Source organism: Natator depressus, chromosome 3 (genome assembly GCF_965152275.1).
Source record: "Natator depressus isolate rNatDep1 chromosome 3, rNatDep2.hap1, whole genome shotgun sequence".
Taxonomy (NCBI): Eukaryota; Metazoa; Chordata; order Testudines; family Cheloniidae; genus Natator; species Natator depressus.
The window spans coordinates 113,894,432-113,917,185 of NC_134236.1; the positions used below are offsets into that span (position 1 = coordinate 113,894,432).

At 38.2% G+C, this 22,754-nt stretch overlaps 2 protein-coding genes across 3 annotated transcripts in view; one reads left to right on the forward strand and one right to left on the reverse strand.

Annotated features, from left to right (window-relative positions):
- The window catches only part of PCMT1 (protein-L-isoaspartate (D-aspartate) O-methyltransferase), a 50,112-nt gene extending 38,305 nt beyond the window's left edge, over positions 1–11,807 (forward strand). Inside the window, exons 6-8 of one of the 2 annotated variants that reach the window (XM_074948603.1) lie at positions 2,643–2,728; positions 4,882–5,104; positions 10,585–11,807. In XM_074948603.1, the coding sequence (XP_074804704.1) occupies positions 2,643–2,728; positions 4,882–5,061 (266 nt within the window). In that variant the 3' untranslated portion in view covers positions 5,062–5,104; positions 10,585–11,807. The remainder of the gene's footprint in view (positions 1–2,642; positions 2,729–4,881; positions 5,105–10,584) is intronic. The other variant, XM_074948602.1, reaches the window with a different exon arrangement.
- A 3,656-nt stretch (positions 11,808–15,463) lies between these two features.
- LRP11 (LDL receptor related protein 11) overlaps positions 15,464–22,754 on the reverse strand; it is a 41,324-nt gene continuing 34,033 nt past the window's right edge. The window contains exons 8-9 of the mRNA XM_074948604.1: positions 17,430–17,528; positions 15,464–17,094 (exon numbers count right to left, since the gene is read on the reverse strand). Coding sequence (XP_074804705.1) covers positions 16,940–17,094; positions 17,430–17,528 — 254 coding nt within the window. The 3' untranslated portion in view covers positions 15,464–16,939. The remainder of the gene's footprint in view (positions 17,095–17,429; positions 17,529–22,754) is intronic.

Below are 22,754 nucleotides of genomic sequence, written 5' to 3' on the forward strand. Positions count from 1 at the left end.
GGAAATATAGCAAGGAAAAAGCACGGTCTCAATTATAAAAAATATAATATTATATGTGTGTTAAATGGTTTGGTGCTGGGTCACTAGGTGCTTCTGTAAGAAAATTGCTAGTAAACTATTCACCTTAACTTACTATTTCTACTCAGCCCCTGTAGCTGAAGTACTCTCCAAAAATTCTGACTTTTGTCTCTCTTCTCCAAAAAGTGGAGACATTCCAGATTTTTTCCAAACTAGAGAAATTATTTGCTAACCACCATGTGGTTGCCCTATGACAGCATGCCTATAGATTCACCTTGCTTCCATATACAAATGCTCCCCGTGGTGTATCACCAATTCATTTAGATATTCTTCAACCAAGGTTAGTTGTGGTATTAACTTTCACCATGGTAATCTCCATTGATACAGTGCCAGAGTGCACAGATACCACTTTTGTAATAGCCTTAAGAGTGCAAATAGTTTTCCCATTATTGTCATACAGTGCATCAGTTGCTGCTTAGGTGGCCTATCTGGTCTGTTTTTTGCACTCCACTGCACAGGTGTCGAGTTCCTTGGAATTCACTTAACTATGTGAATATAGTGATGTACCACCCGATGCAGCTCAGCTATATGTTTTCACGGTATCCAACATCTTTTGTTTCTGCACCTCACTGGTTCTGTCACCAAAATATCTCCTAAGAAGACTATCCTACTAATGTGCTGCCAGCTATGCCAAAGCCAGTTTGCAGGCTCTGGGGTCCATTACTGGAGATCTAAGGCCATCTAACTGTCATACGTAACTGCATGACTAGTGGTCAAATGACTGGTAGTGATGGATGGTGCTGTGAGATAGTTAAAGGACTGTTGGCTTATAATGAGCCCCAGGAAAAGAATCAATCACTCAGGGTAGAAAATGTGCCCATTGTATGATAATCTGGACCCGTTATTTTGGCTTCTACCAACTACCTAGTCCATTTTTTTTGTTATAGTACAGCAAGTCTTGGCAGTCAAATTATGAGGGACATGGGGAAACAAAGACTCTATGAAATGGGTGTACGTAAAAATAAATAAATAAATAAACCAAGTCAGCAGATGTTTGATATAATGCTGGGATTTTGGGATCTCTTTGGGAGAGACCCAGGACTCCAAGGCCATGGATACAGTAGAGAAGATGGTGGTTGGTGGTGGTTACATTGTAATGAATTCAGAAAACTGGACAGTTAGTGCTAGTGGAGAGTCAGTCTTCTGGAATATACTCCACTGCTACATCATAGCTGCCTTAAGTACTTCATGACTGCTTATCAAAAGTGCCAAAATAAATGTTTCTTGCCAAGCAAGGAACAAGAGCTAAGTGTTTACGTTGGCCTCAGAACGACTTATAAATGGTGTCAGCATTGCCAGTGGACTTGTAGCATTGTCTCACATTATTTGAGTTTGACTTTGACCCACCACAATTTCCACAGGGCTTCCAGAAAGCCTTTTTGAAATCTCAAAGGTCTGTGCTGATAATTATGGGATAGGTACCCAGAGGGCATTGCAACTACAGTGCAAAAAGCATATAGTTTTAGTGTGGAAACAGGGCAAATTACTACTTTCATGTACCCAAAACAGAATGGCTAGTGTGGACATGGTGTAGTTATTTGTAACAGTTCAAGTCTCTAATGTAGACAGGGCCCCAAATAGCTAACCTAAATTGGATATTCAAGTAGGAGCCTGGGCAAGGTAGAGGTTGGTGTGAGTTAACTTTTTTTATTTTGTTTTTTGTTTTGTAAAATGTGTGTGGTGAAAGGCATGTTTCATCCCTCAGTAACTTTTAATATTCTCCCTTTAGTAGGCTTCACATTGCCAGAGCTCCAGATTGACTGATAGCGAACTGAGCACACTGCTTCTACAGAGCTTTCAGGTGCTCCAGCCCAGAGACTGAGCCCAAACTCAAATGTGAACTCTTGTTTTCCATTGGGCATTGAATTAGGGAGTCAGGCCAGCCCTGGTTAACTTCTGTACTCATATTAAATACACAGTGAGATGCTGACTGCAGAAATCCAAATGTTTCTAAATTTCTTTGGAAGTAAAATTTACAGATGCTCTATTGTGTTGCTTAAATAAAAAAAAAAAACTGTATTAAAAATATCAGTTGTAAATCCAAATACCAATATTTGAAATATTAGTTATTCTCAAGGAAAATGTTATAACCTTTGATTAGAAGGTGAAAAAATGATTCATAAAATGATGGTACTCCACTCTTTAAATAGTAGAAAATATAAAACCTCTATCTGATGTGGTGGCATCCATATTCTCTGTAGTCTGGATGCGCCTTATTTCCATTTTTGTATTATATCACAACCAGTTAACTTCTTTTAGCAAATGGATTCCTTTCTTAATTTATATTAAACATCCTGTGGTTTCTAGTGCTCCAACAGTTCTTCAGATACTGTGGTGTGTGTTTGTGTATTTTTCATTGATTGAAGATACTACGTACATAATGCAGTTAAATACGACATTAAAAAGTGACTTGTCACACATTCATATGACAGCTCAGTTTTGTCCAGAACTTCAGTTTAAAATGGAGGTTGGCCCCTTATTTGCAGCTGAATATAACTTGAAAATTTTCAGCTCAGCTGTTGTGCATCCCTGTGAAAGGGTTAAAAGGTTTTGCTTTCTTGCAGTGGGGGATGGAAGAATGGGATATCCAGAAGAAGCTCCCTATGATGCTATTCATGTCGGAGCTGCAGCCCCGGTTGTGCCCCAAGCAGTAAGCCTTTTATGTTTTGTGTGTGATTCATTAATTTCTGTATATTAGCTTCTTAATTAAAATGCTGGCAGATTTATATAGTTGGGATATCCACAGGCATAGTGACTCTTAAAAAAAAATCCCTTTCATTAATCTTCCAATCAACAGTAAGATGTTGCATGTTGTAATACTTTTTCCCTAAACAAGAATATTTTAAAAATGGGTTTTCCATGTATTGGATTTTTGTTGTTTTTGTTTTGAAATTTTTTGGCTCAATAAACTAAGAGCCCCTTGGTTTTTATCAGCTGTTAGAGTGTAAAGTTTAAATACTTGTCTGGTTCCTTGCTTCCTGGGTTGGAAAGGATTGAGAGTGTTGTGGAGGGTAACGTGCCCTGCCCTTGTTGGGAAAGGGGAGTGACTAAGGAGTGACGTTTATGGCCTTAAAAAGAAGTCCATCATTTCTGGCAAGAACTGAATGAGACAATACACAGACTTGAGTGAGTATAAATGGTGGGAATTAGGGTTCTAAAAGGGAAACTTTTCTCTCCCTTTTCTCCGAGAGTGGTGAGAAGTGGCGGAGTTAAACACTGATCTAATATGAGCTTCGTAAAGGTAGTGGTATATTAAGTGCTAGTTAAGACTTTCAGTTTTAAATTATTGAAAATCCCTGTAAACTGCAGTGAATGATGCTGTGGAACTTTGAGTTTTAGGGTGTTGTGGGGAAGTTAGCCACCACGAGATGTTGATTGATACTTTTGCAATGGAATGCTATGTGTTGGCAGTTGGGAATCTTAAATTTTTTACCTTTATGCAACAGTGGAATTGTGCAAAAATGCATAGTTTACTATTTTAGTAAAATGCTTCCATTCAAACTTTGTAAGAAACTTCTTCGTTCCATAATGTTACAGTGAAAATTAGACACTTCATCCCTATTGCCATTTCTGCTAGAAACCTGTTGTGCTCAGAAAAATAGCACATTCCCTCAACATTGAAAGAGGTGATATTTTATGGAAGAAAGGCTGTTGTGCAAGAATTGCCAAGTAGTTAAATAGTGAGACTATCCTCCTGTAATTTACCGTTTTATTTAAATATTTTGCTTTCTGGGATAACTTTGTAAGTCAAGATCAAATGGTCATGATGGCTCAACGAGATCAGCAGCCCTACAGAGTTAAGCTATTGCTACATTACAGAGCTTACAGCGGTGCAGCTACATTGATGCAGCCCCTGCGAGCGGCAGTGACTATGTTGGCGGGAAAATCTCTCCTGCTGACATAGTGCTGTCCACACTGGCGATTAGGTCAGTGTAACTTGCGTATCTCAAGGGGGAGGCTTACTCACGACCCTGAGTGACATAACTTATACTGACTTACGCTATAGTATGTACATAGTCTTAGGCTGTACCTTGTTCTGACTCAACAGCAAATAATGAGCTGTTAAGTTTAGAAAATTAGGCTATGTCTACACTGGCACTTTTGTCGGTATAACTTAAGTCACTCAGGGATGTGGAAAAAAAAGTGACAGAAGCACCAGTGTGGACCAAAGCTATGTCGGTGGGAGATGCTGTCCCGCTGACATAGCTACTGCTGCTCATTGGGAGTGGTTTAATTATGTTGATGGGAAAGCTCTGTCCTGTTGGCATAGAGTGGCTACATGGGAGATCTTACAGCGGTGCAGTTGCATCAGTACATCTGTGGTGTTGTAAGCTCTCTAGTGTAGACATGGCCTTAGTAATGAGTCTGCTACAGATTACCATTAAACTTAGTTGTTCAGGTAAATTTTCTGCTCTTATGAAGAAACCAGAATTACAAAAACACAACTAACTACAAGTGATTATTTTATTTGCAGCCTGGATAACTGATAATCAGTTAATTACATTTCAGGCAATTATTATAAATGGTCTAAAATATCAGTAGTTGTATCATCCCATTCAAATACAGTTTGATTAAAAAATAGATTTTGGCTGTGTAACTCAGGCCATTATCTATTGCATAACAGTTGAAATAGTTTTTTATGTATGCAGTTTGATTAGCCATGATAAAATATTGTAGACCTGTTTACTTGGAGAAGCCAGACTTTATTCACTGCACAAAGATGGATTGCTATACATATATACTCTAACAATCTTTGTATGTTGTGTTCCTATACTCTAATAATCTTTGTATGTTGTGTTCTAGCTCATAGACCAATTAAAACCTGGTGGAAGATTGATATTACCAGTCGGCCCTGCAGGTGGAAACCAGATGCTGGAACAATATGATAAACTAGAAGATGGCAGTGTCAAAATGAAGCCTCTGATGGGAGTGATATATGTGCCTTTAACAGATAAAGAGAAGCAATGGTCCAGGTGGAAGTGATTTTCTGTTCCACTTTCTTCTTCCACAGATACACGCATACAAGGTGAAAGGGTGTGGATTTTAAGCAGATAGACTGCAAGGGCTGCCTTTGCTGCTGTCACTGCTTTGTGCTCTTCCATACCATGGAAAGTCACCTTCTCTGTATTGTTACATCACTATGAGGAGGTTCTGCTAAGTTTCTGAGTAAAGTTAAAAGCAGAAAAAAATGTTGCATGGGTTGTGCTTTGTTTCATTTGAACTCATGGCTTCTTGAGGTTTTTTGTTGGTGCTGAAGAGTGTTATCGACGTAGTTTTGAACACACCACTTCCTAAAATTTAAACATCTCATCAGTTATAACTTTTTTTTGCCAGATTTACAGAGGTAGCTAAGATAAAATATAAAAGGATACTTGAGATGAACTGTGAGTTTGTTTGCACTATGCTTCATAGAGCTACTATGTTTTTATCAAGTAGATCTACTTGTAATAGGTCAGGAAATAACTGAGAAACTTATACTTTTACTGCAAATTTATTCAAGACTCCATAAGTAAGGAAAGTCCTTCAGGATCCTTGTTAGGAAGCAGTATAGCTAATCTTCTAAATGAATACCTAATTTCCTGGGCCTAAAAATAGTAGAGAGGGAAGAGACTATAACCCCCTTCTTTCTCAAACAATCAAACAACCAAATGGTGGTTCTAATGGTGTTCAAAAGATCCTGTTTTAAACATACCCGACTAAAGTTTGTCATGTCACTTGGGCATATTATATTCTCTAATTCAGCAAGCTGCCAATTTCGCATCAGTTCTAAATAAGTCTTTTTTAGGAGAAGACAAATGAATGTTTGTTGTTGGCTCCCTGATCCAGCAAAGACACAACACAGCTGTCCTCTTGAAAAACATACCAGGCATTAGTATGCAAATGAATAAACCAGCAGTCCCCCTTTGCCTCCTGAGTAGAAACACTTGTGACTGTGTTAGCTTCATTAACTGAAGTGCACACATGCACACTGAGCTCTGCAAATAACTTTCAAGCTGTTTGACTTTTTAATTGTGTTCGATAAACAATTTTTTTCGTTACTCTCAAGTATCTATAGCATGTACTGTAAGTGCTTTGACATCTAGTATTTAAGTTTTAGAAATGTCTATAAAAATAAAGCAGTTTCATTTGACTGCAGCTTATTGAAGCCTCACTTCAATTTTTGACTGATTACTCCATATTTGACACTTATAGTAAAGCACTGAAGAGTGAGTTTAATGAGTTAGTGTCTAGCTAATAGCTTGTAAAACTAACTTAACACTAATTCCTTGTCCCAGCAGGTACCCAGTGCTCTGTTAGCACTGTATTGATGGGTTTCCTGCTTTTGTCCCATGTTTTGGAAGTTTCCTTTTTTGCCAGCTCCCACTGTTGGAATGTAAAATTTGGCTGGCTGTGATTTTAAAGTAGCACCTACTTAAATTACAGGTTTCAGAGTAGCAGCCATGTTAGTCTGTATCCGTAAAAAGAAAAGGAGTACTTGTGGCACCTTAGAGACTAACAAATTTGTTAGTCTCTAAGGTGCCACAGGTACTCGTTTTCTTTCTACTTAAATTAGGATCTCCCTTTTGTTTTATCTTCAGAGGACTTCAGTTACTAGTAATATGTTTATATGAAGAGATAATTTAGAAGGATTTAGGGGATAATAAGGCCATAAGCACTAAATGGTTCCAGTCTGTATAGCAGGCTTGGCTTTGTTTTGTAGTTAATGTATTTTGATGGAAATAAGCATTCTAGACTTTTAAAGAATTCACATTCAAAACTGAGTATCTCATAAATGAGAAATAAAACCATGAGACAGTTTAATTTCCTGCTAACTGAGTGACAGCAAAAGTGACTTCAGTGGAGTCAGGATTTTACCCCAATTGTGCAACGTGTTTAATTACCTTTTCTGAAAAGGTTAATAATTTTACATCTGTCTCTGGTTAGAGAAAGATGATGATGATTGTCAATGCCTCAATGAGCCTAAGGGAATTAGGTGCCCAGTTTCCATTGAAATTCAGTGGGATGTGTGTGTTTGATTCCCGTAGGCTCCTTACACTCGTGAGTGAGATTAGGATTTTCAATCAAGAGGAAGGGGAATCTCCACGGACAAAATACAGATTTTTTCAGTTTAATAAAAAACAGTGTCTTAAGCAAGCATACACATACTATATCTTGACAGGTCTAGTAGATGAAAACTGATTTTATAAAATACTGCATTTTTGGGCCAATTCAAATTGGCTTGGATATGAGCACTGTCACATGGATTGAACACTGGTTGAAGAGCTACAGACAAAGGGCAGTGATAAAAGGTAATGTTTCGGCCTGTGCGATGCTTCTAGGATGCTGCAAGTATGTGTATTGGGTCCAGTATTATTTATCATAAATAATCAAGAAGGGGGAAGTAATGACAATTTAATGAAATTTGCTCAGGATACTAAATTGGAAGGTGTTGTAAACATCAATGAGGACACAAATGCAAAGGGGTCTGAAAGGTTAGAAATAGGGCAGAAAAGAGTAATATTCAACTAAGAAAAATGCAAGATATGTAGGAGAAAATAGTTAAACGTTCGGTGGTAGGAAGAACGGGAAAGCACTAGTATTAAATCATCAAAAGGTCTGAACTGCAGATTTGAAAGAGAAAATGTATACCTTTGAAGCTATTTTAGTTAAAATTCCTCCCAGCACATGAAGACAGATCATTAAATCCTCTGATTTCTCTTCCCGTAGACTCAAGGCTAGCTGCATCTCAGATTTCAGTTGTTTCAGGTCATTGTTGCCAACTGTCATGATACTTTGTGCTTTCCTTAAATCCCTAGCTGGGAGAATCGGGTTATTTCCTGATGATCTCAGTTTTCATTAAAAAAAAAATGTTTTTGGCCCTTATGGATGCAGACAAAAACTTGAAAACATGAACCATAAATACGCCTTTTTAGTGTTGGCAAGCAAGAAGAAACCAACATTTATTTATTTTAAAATCTCAGGATTTTTAGCCAATATCATTGCTACTTTTTGAGGCCCTGATCAGGTCTTTTGAATGCTTGGGGATTGGCAGTACTAGTTTCAGTATGTGCTGATTCTCCAGTCTCCTCAAAAATTCCAACACTTAAGCCAACACTGCCAATACCCAGGGGTTGAAGGAGGAGACTGTTTTAAAGACTAAAAACTAAATATGTATAGCTTTGCTAAGCAGTAACTAGTGGGGGAGATTGGGAGAAGTGTAAATGCCAAAGATGGAGAGGATTTATCAGCACTGTACAAGGCTTTCATAGTCAGTAGTAATGTGTAAGGAAGAGAGAGGTTTCTCTAATTCACTTAAATTTCCCTTTTCTAACAGATCTAGAAGACTCTAGAACAGTTTATCAAGGAAAGTTGGGAAAAGTCTCCTTCCTTGCAGGGATAAAAACTAAACATAAAAAGATTCAAAAAAGCTCTGTTACAGGACCAATCTGGCACTGTTCAGGGGGGTGTACTAAAGAATTAGTTCTTCAATTTCAGAACTTCAGTTGAAATCTGATACTCTGCAAAGTCCTTTTACACTTGAAGTTTAGACCAATTAATGCTGTTTTGATTATGTGCAGTTAAGTGCACAGCTTTAAGTTTACTTTAAATGGAAAGTTAAAAACTAGTGAATTGTTACCTGGTTAAACGGACCTTAGTTTTATAATTTTTGAAATATTTAATTCAACAGCACATTATATAGCCTATTCATTACCTTCTTGTAATATTGGAAAATAACTAACACAAGTCAAATGCATAAAATATATCATGTCTTACTATGACCTAGCATGGACATTCTTTGATTTGGACACTGAAGATGAAGTAAAACTCTGTAGACACCAGCTGCTTCACTTTATTCAATTAATGTAGATTTTAATATGCAGAGATATGAATAATAGTACTAATTTTAAAGGGTGTTTTCATGCTAAAATTTACTTGTATTTACAGGTAGTTACATTTACCTTTTTTCAGGATTTGCTTAACATAGCACAAAACAAAAATAAAACGGCAAATTATTTATACTGCAGTATTCCATTTGTCATGAATTTGAGTACTAAGAACACATTAGTATTGTGAAGCAAAATAACTTAAAATTAAATATGCTCAATGCATTAATAATAGTACACAAAATCGTGCCAAATTACATTGATGTGGGCCGGGGGAAATTGTCTGCCACTGTCAGTGTTTCAAGACAGAACTTTTTTTTTTAAATCATCTTGTCACAGTTAATGTCAAGATCTTAATATGTTGTAATACTGCCTTTGTGCTTTGATATTGCAGATCTTTCAGTATTGAAATCCCATCAACAACTAGGCACATGAGGCTTTGTCAGAATAGTAGAATTATCTACTTTTTTTCTGTTGTAAATATTAAACGAAGTAGCAGAGTTTAGCCATTTGATCAACATTGTCTATAATTGTACCACTAAATCCATCTGCATTGCACTTAAAATGTTTCTCTGAGACCCAAAACTTACCAGCCAATTACTGTAAGGATTGAAGCTGCCTGACTGCTTTAGGAATTAGTACCAACTTCAGGAGAAAACTCGGACTTTAAACTCTAGTCTTGCTAGGTAAAAGCCTTTCAGTTGACTTTAAGAAGTTGTGTATGCTGTCATTCCATGCTATGACTCCAAATGCATCCTGTTTGGGATCTGAACACTCTTGCTTGTATGCATGTAGCTATATATTTTGTGGGCTGGCTTGCATTAGTAGATTGATATACTATTGTATTCTTCCAAGAATCACATTAGTGAAGTTGCTCTTAATAAAAACAATGTGTGCCTTTTCTAGTATTAATGAGGTAGACTACTCATAACTGGAGCAAATGTTTTGCCATTATATGAAGCATTTATTCTCTGAAGGCAAAGGCAAACTTACTGCTCTGTTACAGTAATCAAACTTCCTCATGATAATGGAATTGTTCATTAGCTGAAGGCATTCATTATGTAGCCCTGGCCTGCATAGTTTCTTCAGGAGCTGATAAAGTTGCTCTGTGACATAAACAGACATAGCGTATAGATAGTGCCAAATTCTCTCCACTTCTTCTTCAGAGTGAGATGTGCCCAGTACTGACCAGACATTGCAACTAAAGTTTAACTTTGAACTCAGGTTTCACGTTTTGCAGCCTTTTGTGCAGGTACCGAGAATAATTGGACCATAATTTCAAACAAGTCTCTCTCCAGTAAATGGCCCAATGTGTAAGACAGTCACTTCTTCAGACAACAGGTAGTCATGTATTTTTTTTAAGCTGTTGATATTGTAATTGACTTGTTTGTGAAAGCAAATGATATATTTTACAGAGAAGGAACAGGGACCCATGTTGCACAGTAGAGCTGTATTTTACTGAGTAGTATAAGGTGCTATTGGATTGCTGTTGATTTTCCTTGTGGCTTAAATGCTTGAAGAGATTTCTGAAGTTTTGCTGCTGTATTTGAGTACTGCGGCACATTCATTGATTTAATATCAAAACTGCAAGAGTGAACTCCTTGGGGAAAAGAATATAACTGCATTTATTTTCTTTCTGCAGGGATGAATTGTAAAAGCTACATCATCTTGACCCAAACATAGTGTTACAGTGGACTTCCCATCTCCAGTTCTAAAAGCTTTTTGAAAACAAACAGCATTGCAGCTTGTTTTGGATTTTGTTAAACTGTTATCAGCATGGAAAAACGTGGTGTTTTTATTTCATTTTTTTTAGAGGCTTAAGGCAAATCTGGCAAAGAATTGATGGAAAGTTTAAATTTGGGCTGTTTCTTTTAACATGCCTTTTTAAATTTCATCTTGTTAAAGAAATGAATTTCTGCAAAAATGCAAAGACCTATAGTTTGTGAACTCTTTAATTTTGATGGCTGATACTTTTTGAACACTTTATTTCAGCTCCATTGTTCCTTGGTAAAATTGCTTCTGTGCACCTTATAACACTACATACACAATGGCAGGTTCTCTATGTTCAGATGTCTGCTAAATGTTACTAAGAAAATGAGATGAACTTCCTTTTCAAAGCTTGTGACACGGTGTCATAGACTAGCATGTAGTAGATACAATCAGCTGCGTTATTATCTTAAAAGTGGGCATTTGTATATATTAAACTTCAAGACATCAGAGGTGACAGCTCTTGTTATAAACTCTATGGTTCAGGTTGGACATAACTGACATAGTTTTTTCCTTCCTTGTCAAGAAATTAGAGGAAACTTGTAGCTCAGTATTGTTTTGTAGCTCACTGCTGATATGTATATGAATTTAGCATAACAAATGCTGTGTAAGCTATGTCCTAATCACTGAACAGTTTATGCAGTGCTGCTTTGCCAAATAAAGTTAAAAGCAAAAAGGATTTTGTGTGCTTCTTGTATGGGAGATCAGGATCAGTATGTTAAATGTAACTGCTTGAAATGCAGAACACTACTCCAATAAAATTAACATCCATATTTAAAAATTAGTTGCTTTTGACACCAAATTTCTGCAGTATAATCTACATTCTTCTTCCAGCTACAGGTAGTGATGGAAAAAATTTGGATTAATGTTTTAGGGGAACTTACATTTTTATAGAAGAGAAAAAAAGCTGATAAATAGTGAAGAACTGATGGATCGCCAAACCCTGACCAAATAAATATATACTACACTACAAACTCTACAAATATCCATTTTAAAGAGTAATTGAAAGGCTTTTTTTAATGTTCTCAAGACCCACGTTTTATGTTCTGTGTTTGCTGCAGTTAATGACATCAGGAAAACCCAAAGCACATTAAAAACTATATAGCTCTTGGATTGCTTTAGGGGTGTATATGTTCTTCCTAAAAAGAAAAGGAGTACTTGTGGCACCTTTAGAGACTAACCAATTTATTTGAGCATAAGCTTTCGTGAGCATAAGCATCCGATGAAGTGAGCTGTAGCTCACAAAAGCTTATGCTCAAATAAATTGGTTAGTCTCTAAGGTGCCACAAGTACTCCTTTTCTTTTTGCGAATACAGACTAACACAGCTGTTACTCTGAAACCTATGTTCTTCCCGCAACTCCTGGTCATTAGCGTTTGAGTGGTAAAATACATTTTAAGCTCTTTGTGTTTTTTATTACAAAGAAGCAGAGCTAAATTAATAAGAACCTGCATAATTTGGTTCAAAGAGGCCACTGTTTCTTTTTGAAAAATATTCAGCCTGCTTTTGTTCGAACACACATATTTTCTGTGATAGAATTAATCATTGAAAGTATGAAGGGTATTATTGAAAGGGCTCTGAAATGTGAAAGAACAAGTAAATTACCTTCATGTGAATGTCAGTCCCTCCTATTCCTGTGTAAAATATGTCATATAATTTAATATAGATATTTAGGAGGCTAACATACGACCTCCCCCATATCTTTTAATTGAAGCTTGGGAGCACATACACAATATTAATCCTACAAGGGAGACTAATTTCAAATTAAGGAAGTTACTTGATTACTTAGTGCTTGTTCTAGAAAATACAGTGAAGAAAAATGGGTTTGCATCTGATGTCAAATTTGTGCTAATTGACAATCAACTGTGAATATATTTTTAGTATTGAAGTGAAATATCTGAAATGATGCATGCAGCAGGATAAAATCTCTCAACAGATAACACCATCTTAATCCTAATTTTTAGCCTTTTGGTCACTGTCATTCTAATTTACTGAGTTCTCAACTTTCTCTCTTCTCACTAATTTAATGTTAAATTCAGAATAAGAAGTCAAATGTATCCAAATTCTTCTCTCTAGACAAAGTGTAACAAGCTAGCCTACGTTGGGTGAGGTGGTAGACATGATCCAAAATTTTCTGTGTAAAAGACCCACATTGCAGGAGCTATAAAACTTCTGGGACTAAGGCTGTTGGGGGTTAATATGCCTGTTCCACTGGAAGGAGTGATGCTTGCCACATTACTTTCATCTGAATCTAGGGGGAGCATTGAGAGAGTCTGGAAGTTGAGATTCCTCCATGGTGAAGGAAGCAATGGTTCTGGTTTAAAGGCTTCTTGGAGAAGAGAAGTTGAAATGCATAAGATTTAAAGAGCTTGAATAAATGCGGTATAAACTATCTGAATTGCTACTTTGCCAAATAAAATTAAAAGTGAGAGGAACCCATATGAGTATTTTTTTAAATTTTCTCTTCAGAGAATTTTGCATCAAGTTTCACTGTCACTTTCTGATCATTCTTGTTTCCAAAAGAAATGTAAAGACCACGTACATATTGTATAAGTCTTCATATAGGACATGACCAGAAATGTGTGAATTTGCTTCTGGCTTCAGTTAATTCCTGACCTGATTTGGTTGTACCCAGATACTTGAGATATTAAGTCTGATCATTTTATTGTGTTAATTCCTTGTACTGATTGGTGGTGTTTGTGATTCACACATGTCAATCAGTTCAGAATTGGGGCTTGTAGACTGGGCCCAATTTTGTTGTGGGATTCAGTTGAACATCAGTGCCATTAGGAGAGTTATCTTGAAGATTAAACAGGAAAAAACAGCTAGCAATATCACTTCTGCCAAGAGGAGAAAAAACCTTGGTATTAAAACAGTACTTACCATCACTTCTCAACTGAAGTGCTCTGATTATACTTGCTGGCATGCTCAAAAGGCCGGTGTTGCTTACACAATAGGTAGGAGAGAATAACTAAAGAAATAGGATGTGCACTTACTTCTTAAAACACTGTTTGGATCTGTGGTTGCAAGGATATTTTGGCTCCCTTTTATATATTTAGTGTGCTCTGGAGTGGTCTTCCATATTGAAAAGGAGTACTTGTGGCACCTTAGAGACTAACCAATTTATTTGAGCATAAGCTTTCGTGAGCTACAGCTCACTTTATTGGATGCATCCGATGAAGTGAGCTGTAGCTCACGAAAGCTTATGCTCAAATAAATTGGTTAGTCTCTAAGGTGCCACACGTCCTCCTTTTCTTTTTGCGAATACAGACTAACACGGCTGCTACTCTGAAACCTGTCTTCCATATTGTTTCTTACAGTGTTGAAAAATGTGACCTTTACAGAACAAATAAAGGTGACAATCCCAACTTAATTCAGACAGGACAACAGGAGTGAGAGAAAAAAACTGCAAAGTGGGGGAGCCTGGGGTGAGAGAGAGGACCAAAGTTATGGTACTACGATCTCTTGCTTAGCTTTTCATATGTATGCACCTTTTATAGTTCCTTTCAATTTATTTTGATCTGAAAAATATCCAGCCCACAAGGGACCCATCCAAAGTACCATGTGCCCTTGACATAAGTTTTTAAAAACGCTATGCAGGTTAACAGAGCATTTTTCCTCCCCCACTCCCCAGCTCTACACCACCTATCTTCATTGTCAGAAAACTATATATAAAAATACAAAACAAAAACCTTGACTTTTGTGGTTAAGTTCCAAAAAATGCATAATACCTATTTCCTATAAAGTGCTTTTCATTGGTAGATCTCAAAGCACTTCACAATCTTTAATGTAGTGTGGCTCACAACACCCTTGTGAGCTAGGAAGCATTATTATTATTCTGGGGTCTTTACTGTTGGAGCTGTTCCACTTCTTATAAATTAAATATTTTTAACGAGTAGGAACTTTAACTGGAGCTACCGCATCTCAGGTGCGTGCCCCAACAATTGGTCTATAGAAAGTCTCTTTTCCAATGACAAATTAGTTATACAAAGTGGAAGCTTCAGTAGGAGAGATTAAGACAGCAGAGTGTGACTGTAGCCTGCTGGTGCAGTCACTCAGCTGGAATGTAAAAGCCCCAGGTTCAAGCCTTCTGCTCTGCCTAATTCAGAGTAGTGATTTGAAGTTGCGTCTCCCACATAAGTTCCCTAATTATTTGTTCTGTGGTGGCTAATGCTCTGTATTTGTGTGTGTGTGTGTTGGAAAACTTCAAAAGGTCTCTGTTCTATCCAAATAGAGTCTGACACAAATGACACACAAAAAATCAATCATCTAGTAAATAAGAAATGCACGATTCTCCCTTTCCTAACATAATACAAATGTAAAAATTAATTAGAATAAATAAAGCTATAACATTTGTTTAAATGTGTATTGATATAGTGCATCCTTCTAGTTAGGAAAAAGAAGCACCAAATTTAATGGAAATACTATATTAGGTTGTAAATCAACATGGATTAATGCTTGCTTACTGATAAATCAACCTTTCTTCAGGAAAATAACTAAAGTATAAATGCAAAATATGATTAAAAATCAGTGATTTAAATTGCTTTGATTGAAATTAATCCACTCTGGGAAATATAGACTTCAGCCCCTGTTAATGGTGTTTGGGAAGGGGGAAATAGACTACTGACATGATGCTTTGATCTCTCCTTCCCTCCAGAGAATGCAAGGTGTCTGGTGAGGACAATGCTAACACGAGAATTTAAACTTTAATGCTAATAAACACAATGCAAAAATATTAAGAAGAAAATAGGTTTATTATCGCTATTTTTCATAAAGGTAATCAAGACTTGAACATCATGGGCTTTTTGATTAGTGATTTGTATACCACAGCAATATTCAAATTGACTAATTCCTTGAAGTACAAAGGACCGACATACAAAAAGATGCATATTCTTCTGTCTTGATTTTTTTACTGGGACTCTTGATGGATGTGACATCCTTGCACATTCAGACAAACGGTATAAGCAGCACAGTATATATTTAACACATTTTACGGTTAGCACATTTTAAATTCATTCACACATCAATTACTTGCTCTAATTCTAGGAGATTTGTATTGGGAGAGCCACTGAAGCTTTAAAGCTTTGCTGGGAGCTAAGGGTTCAATTGACAAGATTCTTAAATTTCTCCAGAAGCAGGAACGTCTCATCTGTAGTTATATGGGAAGTTTAGTCCTGAGTATCAAGCCCACTGAAGTAGAAGCAGCAATAGCACTGATGGCTTAAGTCTGGCTGGAACTAACTACTGACAACACTGACTAGAACAAATCCTGTCTTCTCTAACAAAGGCATGGCCAGGCTCAAGCACAAACCACAGTCACTGCATGTATCTCTTTAAAAATTCTGAGCGTTGGGCTAGGGATGGAAAAGGCCGAACAAGCTAGGAGCTTTGTGGGAGGGGACAATCCCATGATCTCACATGTGCCGTTGGCACTGAGTAGGTCCAAACATGTGCTGATATTTTTCATTGGAATGTTACGTGTTTGCAGTTTTGAGTCCTAGCTGTAAAGGGATTTAAGCTATGCAGGATGGGGAATACTTTTTAAAAATCAAGACTGCAATTCAAATGGTGGCACTTTGCTTAGATACAGATTGCTATTAATTAACAAAGACGAAAACCCCTGACAAGAATACTTCCAGTGCATAAGCTGCATTTGTAACAGATGCGCAAATCCTCCTCAGATGGTAAATGAACATGCTGAACAACAGTGTGTATATTTTAGAAGGCAACTCTTCTGACACCTCTGAGAGGAGCAAGGCAAGGAGTTGACTGACCTTGTACCTGCTTTCCTACACGGTTCTGATTCGCTGTATCCCAGTTACTCTAATCCTGGGCTACTATCAGATATAAAACACAACTATATCCAGCTGTGTTCCTGGATGGGAGTAAAAGACTAAGATACTCTGCCATCCAGTGGTGGGCCTTCAAACCTGCAGCATTTTCTGCATACGCTAAAAACATGGTTATTTTCAGGCATAGCCTGCATTGATTTTTATTTTTTTTAACCACATCAGGATTTATCCAAATTACTAATTGGATTTGGTAATTAATAGAAAAATCCTACTATATAACTAAAGGGGCAAACATGTTTCTCACCTTGCAGACTTTAAAGTGAGATTTCTAGGGTTTTTTTTAAAGCTTGAAGTCTTACCAAAGAGATACTCATTTGCTGGAGGCAGAGGCTTATGGAAAACTGCAAAGTGGAGAAAACAGGCAACCTAAATCCCATCTTTATAGATACATCCCATTTATGAGGTAGTCAGACTCCTCAGATGTAACGGGGCGAGCTTTTTTCAGTTTCTGTCTCACCAAACGCAGCCGACAAGCAACCATAAGCAGCAGCAAAGCAGTGATGGCCAAGCCTAAAGCCAGGGGTAGCACAGCACCTAAAGAGAGGTTAAGAAAGTTTACACTTTAACATACCAAAAATGGGGCAGGGAAAAATTATAGTTCTCTTGCATTTTTTAAGCAATAGCACCCCAGCCTGGTTGAAGTAATGCTGAACTATCTTGTGCACCGTGCATTGGGAAACTATGACATACAAATCACATATATTAGCAGTAATGTTGCTAGGGTAGCATATTACTCCTTTCCTTATTATTTTTATCTGGGTCTGTCACACCTATCTGAAAAATACTAGCTGAGCTGATGATGATCTGATTTTAAAGATCATAGAAATAAAAAGAGAAAATCTGTAGATTAAAATATATATTGGTCTTACCTGTTTCTGGGACTGGATGCCCCCCTGCAGCCTGATCACTTTTTGACACAACAATGCCATTTTCGTTCTTATCTGTCCTTTTCCCTGATGAACTATTGGCTGCATAAAATCAGGCAAAAGAGAGAGCAATATTACAATTCAGTGATTGAGGAAATGGATTTGCCTCTGAGTCATGTGACAATCTACTCAAGGTGCAGGTGGATAAATTTACCATACTCCAGGTTAAGAGCTGCTGATCCGTATACATTTTGAAATACTTTTTTTTAAACTTTAAGTTACAAAGAAAAATCCCCCTACATCATGCACCAACCACAATACACTTCAGTCATGAACAGGTGATTTCACAATGTACTGGCTAGGAGATAGATTATAAGTGCCAAACAAAAAATTTCACTAAGATGTGGTTAGGGATGTAACCAAATATCAGTTAAAACACTACTAGATGAGAGCTATAAATATTTGAAAACCAGGACATTTCTAATTCTGGTTAAAGTTTTGTAAGTCAGGAAATTCAGTTAGGTCCCACAAACATCCTTAACTCTGACCCATCTCCCTATCCAACATCCAAATCTTATAGTACTGTATCTAAATACTTTCAGGAGATTATAAATATGTGGGAAAGGTATTCTTAGAATCTTACGTCATCCGTGATGCAATAACGGTGACTTAATGAAAGTGACAGGCTGCGGTTTGGCCTACACTTACAACTTATACTGGCATAACTATGTCAGTCAGGGATATGAAAAAACCCACAAGCTATGCTGACGAAACTGTCAGTGTAGATGCAGCTATGTCAACAACAAAGTGCTTCAGTTGGCACAGAGAATGTCATTTGGGGAGGTAGTGTTCCTACAGCAGCAGAAAAACTCCTTTTGCCAGTGTAGGCTGTGTCTACACTAGAGGGCTATGTTGCCATAGCTAGGCTGATATAGGCTCCATAGTGTAGACGTAGCCTAGATCCATCAGCATCCTCACAAAAATCAGAACTGCGTTCAACGACTGAAGTTTCTAAGTAGGTTTTTTTTCGATGTTAGTTTTTTATGGTCATATAAATTGTATGGAGCACTTTGGCTGCAAAATGACATACTCCCTAACAACTCTGGGAATTTTTATTACAATGTCAATGTCAAAACACTGTCATTGAAATAATAATGAGGGGTGACAAAATGAAGTGTGTAAATCATATAATTAATTTGGAAACTACATTATATGTAGCTATCCCACTGACACAGTAACAGCTTTCAAAGCACCATAAAAAGTCAGTTGTGTAATGGAAATGGCAAGTATATGAGTCCTGTCAGCTGAGGTCAGACTTGTTGTATCAGAATTAGCATGATGTCAGTGTTAACGATTGTCCTAGCTAGATTCTTCTTTGAATGTACTCTATATTCCCACTCATGGGATGTGCTGTAAGTGAAGTTGAAATGGTGGAACCTTCTCATAACAGTGCCTGTTACAGTGCTTACGTGCCCCTCGTACCCTTCCACATTTCTGATCCTTCTGAGGATGAGACTATTAAAGGGGGCATAGAATCAGTGCTACCTTCAGTTCCTTCCAACTGCAGCAGCAGACAGATGTGAACCTCTCTGGACCCCCCAGATCCAAATCCTTCTCTCAAGAAACTAGTAATGCCATTGACAGTGTTATTTATTGTTAGTAGTTTAGTGTTAGTTTTAGTTTAAGGAAAGTTCTGTTCTTTGTACAGTTAATAGTTATTAAGTCTCAGTTCCAACTTCTGGTTTCACGGTGGATTTGAAGGTGAAAAGACCTGACTAAAAGGTGTGCCTCTTGTCCAGAGATCTCCCTGGCATAGGACACCCATGCCAGATGCTTAGCATGCTTTGGCGAGGGTCACTCTCCTTTGAGGAACTCTATCTGCAGCACATTTACTTTGAGAGCATACAAGAAGCACCAAAACAGACTCAAGCCCTCTTGTTCCAAGCTCTCTGGTTGCAAAGCTACTGTGATCTGATATCTCAAAGGGATCTGAACACAGGATTAAAAGACCAGTGTTGGGTCCAGACACTTCTAGGTCTAAGAAAAAGGGTGCTGTGCAGAAGGCTCTGGTCTCAGCTCCAGGATCAGGCTCCAACATTGCTGTATAGCTGGTTAGTAAGAAATCTGATCTGACCTTGAAGCATTAGTAGACACCATCGGTGCTGGCCTCTGAGATAAGAGCCAAACCACAAGTAAAAACATCAGATCAGTCTTCTTCAGTTCCAGAAAAGATGGTGTGAGACAACAAGGCTCCTATTAGCAGAATCATGTTACAGTCAGGAGAGTCCACAGATCTGTCAGATCCTGGGCTGTGAACACTGCATCCTAAACCAAAGACGAAGTTCAGATCAGGGTAAAACACTGCCTAAAGCTCATCTAAAGATCACATCAGATCCAAAAAGAGTTCCAGAGCCAGTGGTAGTTTCTTTGTTGCCAATTCACAAAGCTCCAACTGTTACTATGGTATTGCAAGTATACTGCACAGATCTGCAGTCAGATCATTTACCAGATCTGCAAGAGACATTATCTGAGAGTGAGAAAAGAAAAGCTCTTGTGAGTTACCAGTCTCAGACCTCCACATCTAGGAAATGAGGTTGGATGAGTTGTCAGTTTTCCCCAGACACTTCTCTACCATCCTAAAAAACAGCTTTGGGCTCCCAACATAAAGTTATTTTGCCCTTTGCCATTTTACACATGCTAGCTCTGATAGTGTCTGGGTCAGATTTGAGGTCAGATCCATAGTCCAAGGAGGAATCTGATTGTGAACAGCTGCCAGATATTCCTCTGAGGCTTCATTCTCAGAGGAAAGAAAATAACTCTAGATACAGTGCCTACAGATCATCTTATCCTTCAAGTACTGGAGTTTGCTTATTGTTACAACTAGCATGTTCCACCATGCGCTGGAAGTACGACAGAGATGCCCAACAGCCTCACTGTAGCAGGAACGTATCTCCCCTTAAAAGATCAAGAAAAGGCTTTCACATCAGATCTGGCATTCCTGGATCTGGCCACTCCTGCTTTCAGAGAGCATTCTCCTACCATAGTAACTGATGCTACTGGAGGAAGAAGAGGAACCTGTGGCTCAGATGGAATACCAGTTAGAGCCAGAAATGGAAGCTGAATCTTCCCCTGGTGAGAATGTTGAGATTGCTTCAGCTTCTTCTCCTTCTGAGAATGGTTTACAGTTACCTGAGTTTGTGAACAGGCCGATGACAACTTTGATTAGCTTCCATCAGTCACACTGGAAGAAACTGCAATCTTTTTGACATCTGGGTGCCTTATCCAAAAATAAACTCATTCTCCCAATTTTAGATGGACTAATGCAACCAGCAAAAGCAATTCGGTGTACCCTTTCATCTCCTCAAGCTATATCAAAAAAGACGAATAAATTGTATCATTTGCCATACAAAGGGGTTTTGTTCTTTCACGTGCATCCTACACCTAACTCTCTGGTAGTGGCGGCAATAGGCCATAGATCTAGAGGAGAACAATATCATTCCACACCCTCTGATAGGGAGGATAAAAAGATGAACGCAGGTGGCAGAAAAATGTTTTCTTTTGCTTTGCTTGGAATAAGAGTGGTGAATTACTAGGGAGTGATGTCATGGTATCACTATCACTGATGGAAAGAAGATTTCCACGTTTGCAAAAGTGCTTCCTGAAGATCAGTGTAAGTTGGGTAACACCTTAAGAACTGAAAGTCAGGTTGTGGCAAGGCACAGGGCTTCTACTCCAGATATTTCCTGATACCAAAGAAAGACTGACAGCTTTGTTCCATTCTAAATCTAAGGAGATTCAATGCCTTTCTCAGAAAATTCTGCTGCTGCATGTTGACTCTAGCATTCATCATACCCACCCTAGATTGGTTTGCAACTTTCTACCTAAAGGATGAATATTTTCAAATCTCTACCATGCCAAGACAATGCAACTTTTAGGGCCAACAGCTTATCGAGGTCCATCTAGCAAACATGGCTGAATGTGTATGGACAAAAATTTAGTGGGAGAATTTGGGGGAACAACACAGACCCATCACAAGACATGCTGTAGGATCATTAGGAAAATGGCTATTAATATAGGACGGGCAAGGCCAATCAAAGCTAACACTGCTAGTGTCCATATCTGTTGTGGGCTGGAAAAAAAGATGAGGCAACTCCAAACAGGTTTTTGAACAAGATACAATGGGCAACTGTAGTGCTTTCATACAAAGTGTGCGTATAGATTTTTGAAGAACAAAGGAATCTGGTTTTCCTTTGAAACAAATCATTCACCCGAACACAGTCTCTTCCTGGGTCTTGAAATCCATTCCCGAGTCCTGCATGGACATACGACCCTGAGCTAACAACCTGGGTGACAGTTTTGCTGAGATAACTTAGGAGCACTGAGTCAGAGCAATGATTTTTTTTCCTGATGTGACATAATGTATCATTCAGCTTGTGCCCAATACAGTGTGCTTTTATATAAGATAACAAATTGGTTATAGATTTAAGTTGTGGCTCCTGCTGTTGTGTGCCTCAGAAGCATAAGTAAAGTAATGGCTTGGGGATTCAATCAAGGGTTGTAATTCCCTAACCAAACAGCGCCGCAAGGCAGTTGGCATAGGCCAGTCAGGAGACAGTGAGAGACATTAAACCCGAGGAATGCAAAGTTGTTACAGTGACGTGTACACCCAGAATCCTGGAAAGTGAAAGTCTTGGGGGCATTCAGGCCTCCTACATAGTCTGTGATTGCTAGAGCTGCTATTGCTGGTGCTCACAGCCAGCCTGCCATTCCAGTTTGCTTAGCTGCAAGCAAACTTTCATGACACTACCTCACAAATGTAATAGCACCACAATAGGCAGCCAATTGTGAGCACCACACTGGAAAGCAGCTTTAGGACAGCAACTTAGCTGCAATGCAGAAGTGATGTGTTTGGGCTCTTGGAGAGGAGGTGTGTGAATTACACAACGTAGAGGGTGTGTCTACAGAGGGAACGTTATCTCCTTTTGACCAGTCCCCCAGAATCTGATCTCAATGACAGCTGAAGATGTTTTGGGCACTCGTGTAGACAGAGCCAAGCCATGACCCTCTTACAGAAAGTGTGCTCTTTGCACAAGGTGTCTAAAATCTTTTCTATCACAAGCTTTGTCTACTTTGTGGTCTAACTATTTCCAACACCAATTGGGGAGGGAATGTAGGGACAATGAGTTAGCCCATGGTTATCAACAGGTAATTCGTCTAGTGTAGACAGGGTCCTAAAGAATCCACACCATGGTTAGTCCAGTCAGACACATTAATGATCAGTTTAATGATAGAGTTTTATATTGCTGTCCATCACTATAGTATCTGAGC